Consider the following 9,543-nt stretch of genomic DNA (forward strand, 5'->3'; position numbering starts at 1 on the left):
AGCGAGTGCCTAACGGATAAATGGTTGAAACAGCTAACGTTAGCTAAAAGTTACTAATAAATGCTTGAAAAAGTTGATGTTCATTAAAAGTTCCTGATAAATAGTTGAAAATGGTAGCTAAAAATTTAAAATAAATAGTTGAAATAGTTAACGCTAGCTTATGGTTGAAATAACTAAAACTTACGGATAATGGTTGAAATATTCAGCTAAAGGTTATGTATAAATAGGTTAATGTCAGCGACAGGTTCCTGATAAGTGGTTGAAATACTCAGCCAAAATTTATGGATAAATGGTTGAAACCTAGAGCTGCGAAACTAACCAATTGCATGAAAAATTATTGTAACAGTATCCACTTTTATATAGTTAGTAGTGTTAAGTAACATCCAATTTAAGATAATTAAAAACAACACATTTGGAACATGGCGGTGTTAGTGGACAGCTGAGTTCATCTGACCTGGCTTTGGGTTTACACCTGAAAAAAAAAAAAGGTTGTGAACCCTACAAAGATGTATACTTTACTACACTGAATGTATATTTCTATCTATATGTTTGTGTCGGAAATATACCTTCAGAGATTACTTGTTGTGTTGTTTGATGTTTTTTCCAGCTAATGTTTTGTTGTTTTCATGGCTCCCTGTACACAGTATACATAGATATTCCGGGAGGCTGCACAGGCTACGTGGCACAATTCAGGCATCAGGAATCTGTACTAAACACACAGCAGTGCTGGCATGCTGATCCTAATGACTCTGCACTCTTACAGCAGCAGCAGCTTCATTAGTGGCCCACCGTGTGAGGCCTACCTCCAGCTTCCAGATTCCAGCTACCTCCATGTTATTAAATAAAGACATTGAATAAAAAACATGCAAGCTTTTTTAAGGTGGGCAAAAGTATATTTATTTTCTCACTGACACTTTTCTTTAATTGTTAAGTTCTCTTTTTTCTGTTAAAGTTTACTGGTGTGCTTATTCAGAATGAAAAACCTCTAATCAGACTTACAAACAACAACACCTGTAATAATGTTTCCTCTTCAACTCCTATACAAAACATCTGAGTAGCCGAACTGCATTCAAAGAAAATGAAAATGGCTGCAGACTTCTGACATTAAAGGCAGACAGCATGTTCAGAAACCTTTTGAAAAAGGCTGCTGCATCTGTTTCAGTCCATTTCTACAGAGAGACTGTAGTGCTTCATCTCATGGAGGCGGAATAAAACCAGCAGTTCCTGACTGATTTCTTTAGTTTCCTCTCAGTCGTAGAGACGGTTATTGTTATTTTACTGTTGGTTATTTACAACTAGATTCTGTTTTATCTAACGTTTTTCTTGCGCATCATCAGGAGCGAAACATGAGCATCAGGACTACCTCTTGCTCTACGGTTTCCTCTGAAAATTATGAGCCACCTCTGCGATGGCCAGAGGCACTTCTTTATAAATCTGCTCTCCTGTAACAGAGGCCTCAAGCTGTGTGGATTTAACAGCTTACAGTTTTCAAGTTCACACCCACTGAGCTGTTTAAATTTCAAATCTCAAAATCAACTAGTGGCTCAGATACGATGTCACCTTGCACGTTGACCCTGAATTCCAAACCTGTGTGGAAAGAAACCCCACGTTAAGTGGCACCTTGTTAATGTTTCTTCACTCAGAGCAGCCGTGCTGCTCACCTCTTCTAATTACAGGATTCTTATTGGTCAGACGGATGGCAGTGCAGGAGCCAATCCCGGAGCGCCTACCAGCACGCCGGAGCTGTATGACATGCCTTTTTGTTTTTAATGATCAAGCGAGCTCCTTAAAAATGTTTGCCTGCCTGTCCATCCCATACAGGGGAGCAGAGAGGCAGAGGGTTCAGACATCCACAGTTCACCCCCATCAAGAAGCTCGATCCAGAGAGCCGCTCCTGATCACAGGAGGCCAGAACATCAGCACCTTTGCAGGTAAGGACTGATGTGAGTGCTGCATGTACTAGTCTTCAGTTCACAGAGCCACTGCAACTGCTTGAAACTCCAACGTCATTCTCTTTGCATGAAAATTGAGAAAATGCTCAGATTTATTCATAAATGTAAAACTGTAGAAACCAAACTCTCATTCTGAGCACAGCAGCTGTAATTCAACAGCCACCGTGCAGGAACGGAGAGGAACAATTCAAGCTTTTGGCTGTGTGATTGTTCAGTTCAGTTGCTTTATTTGATATTCTGATATTCATAACTGAAGTCTTATTTTTCTCAGTAATCCAGGCTCTATTACAGCATGTCCCCAATCCTCTCCATTGTCTTGGCTTCAGCCAGTTAAATTAAAGCTCTGTCTTTGTTCTGAGTGCATTGTCTTCTCGTTTCCATATCTAACAGTTTGCTAAAACATTCTCCACAAAAAACAAGACACAGTCATCAATCCAAGTCTAGCTGCATTGTAATACAGTATAATGCCAGAGGTTCAGACTGTGTTAACAATCTTCAAATATGGTTCTGTTACGTCAGTGAATATCGCTTCTGTCTTTTACCTCAGGAAACACGTAAAACAGAAAATGGCACGTGTTGGACGACCATCACTTTCCCTGATCCACACAGGACTCCTGTTAGCTATTGTTTTATTACCAGGTGAGACTTGATTTACATATTTCTGATTTAACCTTTATCTATGACTTTATGTCATCTTTGGCACTACCATTTATTTGGCAGACACGTGGAAACCAACTCTAATGTAGAGGTAGCTGTTTGTGTTGGTTCATAAGACATTCTACTGAAGAAAATGTCATCTTTATGAGAGTTTGGGGGATTTAATGACCTGAGGACGAGTTCACGCTCTACAGTTACACACAGGTGATACAGAAGTATCTCTAAAATGAACTGTTTCAGGGTCAAATCAAATAAGATGGCAATAAATTTGTTGACAATTTTGAAATGCTGTTTAGAACACAAGTCAGTGTCTACTTCGTCACAGGTTCGTCACAGGTTATGTCTTTCATTTCATAGTCTAAAGTGAGATGTTTCCTTCTAACGTCATTCCATCAAAAGGAATTTTAGAGTCTTGAGGAGATAAAAGTAGCCAGTATTTCACAAAAAACATGAAAAAATAGAAAAATTAAGATAATTTTAATTTTATTTTCTTTGTTGTCCATTTAATCATCTCTGTTTTTGGCAGTGGTGGAATGTATCTAAGTACATTTACTCAAGTATTATACTAAAACACTTTACTTCAGTGCTTCCACATTCTGTCACTTTCTACTTCCACTCCAATTCAGAAGAAAATGTGCTTTTTCCTCCACTGCGTTCCTCTGATATAGTTAGTAGTTACTCTGCTGATTTAGCTTTTGTCTATGGCACATTATTATGGAGACAAAATCACCTTTTTATCACTATCACTAAAAAACCTTGACATGTTAAAGTGCAGGGCAACCTGTAAGTACTTCAAAGCTTCAGAGTCCTTAGAAGATACCTATGAAGGCTCCTCTGGAAGATTTTCCACATTAATGAATGAGATGGACCCCAAGTTTCTGCTATAATCAGCTGACCTGGCTGTTTTCTCCTGGTTGTAAACTTCTGAAGAAAACCCCTGGTGGAGCAGAAGACACTCCACAGACATGTCCCCTCCCAACCACCTTCCACTTTTACAGTGTATTGGTAATTGGTTTGTGTGAGCCCACTCTTTGTAGTTTTACAGGTTAAGGAGGCCCCCAGTAGTTGCACAAACTCCACCGGTCTGGTTCAAAGCCTGACTGAGCGTGCTTGGGGCTGGGTGGGGGTCTGGGGGAGGAGGGAGGGGTATTTAATCGGCAGGATGCTGTCTTTGCCGGGCGCCAGAGCCCCAGCACCTGCCGGGTTTCACCCAGGAGCTTATTAGCAGTTCAGCGTTTTCCCTGATGTTCAGGGAAAGCTCAACATCTGGTCCTCGTCAGCTAACGACCCTGCTGTTGCTAATGTGGCTGCTGCTTGTGTTTTACAGAGTTTCTGGGGGCTGTTCCAGTGGAGCAGCACAAGGAGGAAGGTGAGGACCTGAGACGTGGTGGTGCTGGCTTTTCAGTCACCAAGGTCAAAAATAAATCGGAGAATGGACTTTAAAAACTGAAATAAAGACGTTTACAAGGGAGCATTCAACTATTCTTCCTTTCTGCTATTCAGCCTTATCAGGAATTTCATTCTCACAGCTGGTGGCCACAAAAACACATTCTTACAATCTGGTAAAATCCAATCTAGGCCTGAAATGAAATGAAAATTAATTTGCCACAATTGGCATGATGGATTCATTGTTTAGGTTTTTTTTTTTTCTGGGAAAATGGCCCAAATTTGTTTGTCTTATATGATACTAAACCTCTTGGTTAGGAACTGTGGTTCGTACAAAACAAGCATTTTAAATTAGTCATCTTTGGCATCTGGGAACCTGTGTTGTGCATTTTTACTATTTACTGTATACTGAAATTTAATAATCCAAGTCTAATCAAAAGCATTCAGCTGATAAACTGATCATGAGAATAATTGCTAGTTGCAGCCCTAATCCGAATCCAAATGGCTGCTAGAAGCACCTTGTGAGAGTTTTGATTTTTGTTGGCAGTGTCTCAGAGAGGAGTTGATTGAACTCAAGCGAAGTTCTTCCTAGGGAGATAAAAGAGGAGGAGCACCAAACAATATGATGCAAACCATTCATTTAAATCAAATATCACAGAACATCTTGCACACCAACAACTTTTCTAAACACAAACAAGCTCAGCTCATTTATTTTCTACATCTGAAAGGAGTAATTAGATGTTTTGGGTAAGAAAAATATTTGTTTTCTTGTCAAGAGTTAGATGAAAGATCGATACCACTCATGTCTGTGTGCTGCAGCCAAGTAGCTTAGCATTAAGACTGCAACAAGCTATAACAGCATCACCTCCCATAAAACAGTTAATTTATGTTACATGTTTGCTAACCTTAGCTTTTTGTTACCTTTGGATAGAGCCCGGCTAGCTGTTTCCCCCTGTTTACTGTCTTTGTGCTGAGCTAAGCTAACCAGCTGCTGATTCCAGCTACATATTGAGGGTGCAGAGTTGAGAGTGGTATCGATCTTCTTGTCTAACTGCAGGCAGGAATGCAAACAAGCATTTTTCTTAAAAATTTGAGAAACTTGTTTAATAACTTGATAAATATTTACTATTTGTAGGATGTTGCAACTTATTTCCTATATATTTTCAGTTCATTTTCACAGTGAGCGAGTTATTTCATCGACTTAAATGTAACAGTATTAACACACAAAGAAATAAAATTACCAACAACATCGTCATATTTCAATATTTTTAGGCAGGTATGCAACATAACTAAGACGCTCTTGTCTGTGCCTCATTGTTGTGAGGACATAAAAATACACATCTTCCATACTCTTTTGTACATTCTGGCACCAGCACACTTAATTTAGTTCACTTTCTCCCTCTGTGCTCCCCTCAGTGCCTGCAGTGTCTGATGATGTGAAAGCCGAAGCTATGGAGAGCTTGACGAAGCTGGTTCGCAACAGAAGGAACGTCCCCGTCTTGGCTGTGCCCCAGTTCAAACGCCTGCCGGACTTCTGGGGATGGTACAAGCACTTCATGGACAGCCACAACCAGGAGGGAGTGAGTGGAGTTTCACATTAATAATTCAGTTTCTCCTTGTCAAGATTATGAAACAGTGCTTGTTTTACTTTTAAAAATTAGTTTTTGAATGGATTTGAGTTTTTCCTCATGTTTTTATGTAGTTTATCCTTAACAGCAATAAATTCTTTATTGCTCAGGCCATGGGTACATAAAAGTATTAATATGCAATTGCCCTCTTAATATGCTAAGCTACTTTTTAATGCAAGTCATGTTCCAGCATGTAAGAGCTTGGTGTTTTAAGAGTCAGGCTGTATGGTTTGAGTAACAAGACAGTGAGCTGATAAAAGTACATGCATTCCTCTCAGAGGATTTGAGCGAAACTGCTCATCCATCAAAGGCTTCGTTTAAATTCTTTAAGTTTGCCTGTGGCATCTAAATCATGTGGGATCAGATTATGTTAATTTTATTTCCTTTCCACTTGATATCTTAGGTTGAGGATCTGGATCGTCTGTACATGGCCTACCTGCAGAACAAGCACAGGTCAGAGGAGGGCCCAACCTTCAACCACTACCTCAAGCACCTCAGTGAAATCTATAAGAGCTGTGCTGATTCTGATGATCCAGAGTGCATCGCAGAGTCCACCAGCAAGCCAAAGGCTGCAGTGGTGATGCCCACCGCAATCAAGTCTGCTGCCGTCAGGCTGTGCAACCCTTACCTCGACCCCTACTGCATCTTCCCCCTTGCCCCCAAGGTTGCTGCCCCAGAGCCAGCTCCAGCTCCTGTCAAGGTGCCGGCCCCTATCCTCACCCCCATGCTGCCCATGCCCCTGAAGAGCCCCACTGGCTTCTACTACTACGCCCCTGTACTGGAGCCCTTCCTGACTGCTGAACAGAGGAGTGAGCTGCTGAGGATCTGCAACCCTGAAGATGTGGATTGTCTGCAGTATCACCTGAGGGCAGCTTATGGCTACCGCCCGGCCCCTGGCCCTGCTCCATCCTACGCCGCCCTGAAGTGTGACCCCAAGGACCCCTACTGCATGCCCCCCCTGGTCCACAAAGCCCCCACTGGCTTCTACCACCTGCTCTACCCTAGCTGTGACCCAGCAATCGATCCTCTGTGTGTGACCAGTGTCGCTGCTCCTGCTCCCGTCTCTGCAGAGGAGGCCCCTAAAGAGCAACACTGCAACCCTCTGTTTGACGCCGGCTGCAACCCCCTGACTGCCACCAAGCTGTCCGGCCTCACCAAGCCTGTGCTGGAGTACGCCCCCAAGGACGAGCCTGCGCCTCCTGCTGCTCCTCTGACCTGCGACCCTCGCTATGACCCATTCTGCATACTGGCAGCCGCTGCTGCCCTGCGCAAGCCCGCTCCCCAGATGCCCGAGCACCAGGTCTGAATTTGAAGTCCTGCTACTAGGATTGAATAGTTCAATGTTTTGACTAATCTAGTGTAGTCTTGCTTGTTGAATGGTTCTATTAATCTTTTATTCCCTTTCATTTGGTTTATTAAATGATGTGGCTGAAATGGGTGTTGCATAATGCTTTCACTTGCTATCCTCGAAACACAAATCAATCAATCAACCAGGTCCGCTACAAGCTCGGTGTCCGCGGCAAGACCAAGGAGGGCTACGACTGTTATGTGCACTATGACAAAGACTGCACCCCAGTGAAGTCTGGCCCAGAGGCCAAGGCCGACCTCAAGGCTCCAGCCAAGCCCTTCTGCCATCCATTCGACCCCAACTGCGGCAAGTTTGCTTCACCCCCCGGCGCTGAGGCCCTGAAGCCCGGCAAGGATGGCATAATCCTGCCCGACCCCAACTGCGACCCTGAATACGACTACAACTGCCGCCTGCGTCGCGCTGAGCCCGCCCCTGTTGCTGATGAGCCCGTCGCTGCTGAGGAGGAATCTGCTGATGAGCCCCCCAAGGAGGCCGCCGTCCCTCGCTTTGAAGACTTCCTCAGAAGCGTTGTGAGTCAGTATAAGTAGATTTCAGAAATAAGAATCAACACCAGATAGATAATCTACCTGGCAGACATGGAGCTCACTCTGCAGTCTAATCTTTATGGACTTCATGGACACAACCTTCCACAATTTCATCAAGTCCATACAAAAACTATAAAATCAATCAGCTTTTAAATAGTCAATCGGATTTTCCCAGATAATCTGAAGGTCTGATTTTAAAAAGGGTAAACAATTCGAGAGGGCCAAGCAACATAGAACAGTATGTGAAACTTGTGGATTAAACACTTCATGTGTGTATGTTTGTAGAAAAGAGTCGTATGTATAGATGTGTGATAGATTAGGAGTAGTTTGAATTTGCGTCAGCAGGCAATAATTTCTCTCTGTTGTACATTCTCTGTTTCCATTTGTTACCCTGAGTGTATTTAATGTTGTTTTTCACATTTTTCTGTAACTCTGAACCTTGCAATGCTTAATCTGTTTAGTTTTTATGAAGTTCTAAATAAAAAAGATTTGAAAAGAAGAAGAACAAGAAATCCCTTTATTAGTCACATTTTACACACAACATGCGAAGTTAGGGGGGGGAAACTGCACACGCCATGCATATGTGAAATTTATTCTCCGCCTTTAACACATCCTTGGATCGTCCTTCCTCCGCGGCGAGCCGACTGGCGCCCGGGAACCAGTTCCTATTGTCACCATTGGTCAGGTGGTGATCTTCTTGCATGTTTTTAGTTGGGGTACATTTTATGGAGGATACCCCAGGTGAACACAGGGAGAACATGCAAACTCCACACAGATAGGCTCCCTTTTTCCTCGAGCAGCAGGCACCGAAGGCATGGTGGAGGACACGTCACCAGTGCCCACAGCGGGATTCGAACCGGGACCTTCTAGCTGTGAGGCGACAGTGTTACCACCTGTCCCACCGTGCCACCATGAAACTCCTTCTTTCACTAGAGGTTAAACCATCACAGTCACATGTGCTTGACAGCTAAAGACAGAAGCATAAAACCCCATGATGATAGCAACAAAACATCACTATTTAAGCTTTCAGTATCCAGAAACATTTTCAGTGTTTTTAATGATGCTAGAGGGAGCCTACTCTGTAAACGCACACAGCTTCTCAGCACATCAGTCCCCAGCTGTTGCAGCTAACGTGCAGCACGTACTTGATCCTCAGTGTGGCAGCTGGCATGCTTCGTGCACCAGTTCATCCTCCACCATTATGAAAATAGCTTATTATTGCTACATCTGCATATTTTATATTCACACATAATCACTCAAAGTATGTGTTTTGCATGATAGTACATTGCACTGCAAGACCCCTAATGAATGAGACACGGATTACTATAGGAGGCAAAAACCAATATTCAATATTTTTGCTTTTATTTGAAGGATTGGTGGTGGTAGTAGTAGAGATACAGACAGGAAACACAGGGAGAGACAGCAGATTGACACTCAACAAGGGTCTCCAGCATCAAGGCATGAAGCCACAGGCACTGCAGTTATATGTCTTAACCACTTGGCTACCAGTTGCATCCAGTGGTCTTCTACTCAATAGTTTATCAAGGATTAACGGCAATTTTAAGGGTAAACACATCCAAATCACAGAACCCTACTGCCATGCAGACAGTGTCAGAAAACAGGATTTCACCTCTTTGATGCCAATACATAAATAAATGGTGGTGGATGGAACTGTGGTGCTTCTAAAAATCTAAGGCACACATGTGTTCGTGCTAACGTTTGGATTCTAATATGTTCATAATGGCAATGCTAACTTGCAGCTGTTTGGGCAGCACAGTGTTAACAGCATTCACCATCTTATTTCAGTGTGTTAGCATGCTAACATTTGCTAATTAGTGCTTAATGGGAATGTCATTAGTCCTGCAGGCATTTGATCATAAACCTGGAAAAATGACTGATTGACCAATCAACATTGCTATCCCTAGAGTCACATTGCTGGCACGTCCACATTTGTCTTAGTTACTACCAATAAGAAGAGGGATTCTGGACACACTCAGGCTGCACCTCACCTCCCATCCTGACCCATT

General features: G+C 42.8%; 1 protein-coding gene across 1 annotated transcript; it reads left to right on the forward strand.

Moving 5' to 3' along the window:
• The first annotated feature begins 1,187 nt into the window (after positions 1-1,187).
• Positions 1,188-7,896, forward strand: and2 (actinodin2). Its single transcript, XM_070974692.1, has 6 exons — positions 1,188-1,931; positions 2,500-2,591; positions 3,937-3,978; positions 5,412-5,575; positions 6,027-6,923; positions 7,118-7,896. The coding sequence occupies exons 2-6, from the start codon at positions 2,519-2,521 to the stop codon at positions 7,517-7,519; spliced, it is 1,578 nt and encodes a 525-aa protein (XP_070830793.1). The 5' UTR covers positions 1,188-1,931; positions 2,500-2,518; the 3' UTR covers positions 7,520-7,896.
• The last annotated feature ends 1,647 nt before the right edge of the window (positions 7,897-9,543 follow it).

The sequence above is a fragment of the Chaetodon trifascialis genome, chromosome 11 (assembly GCF_039877785.1).
Source record: "Chaetodon trifascialis isolate fChaTrf1 chromosome 11, fChaTrf1.hap1, whole genome shotgun sequence".
Taxonomy (NCBI): Eukaryota; Metazoa; Chordata; class Actinopteri; order Chaetodontiformes; family Chaetodontidae; genus Chaetodon; species Chaetodon trifascialis.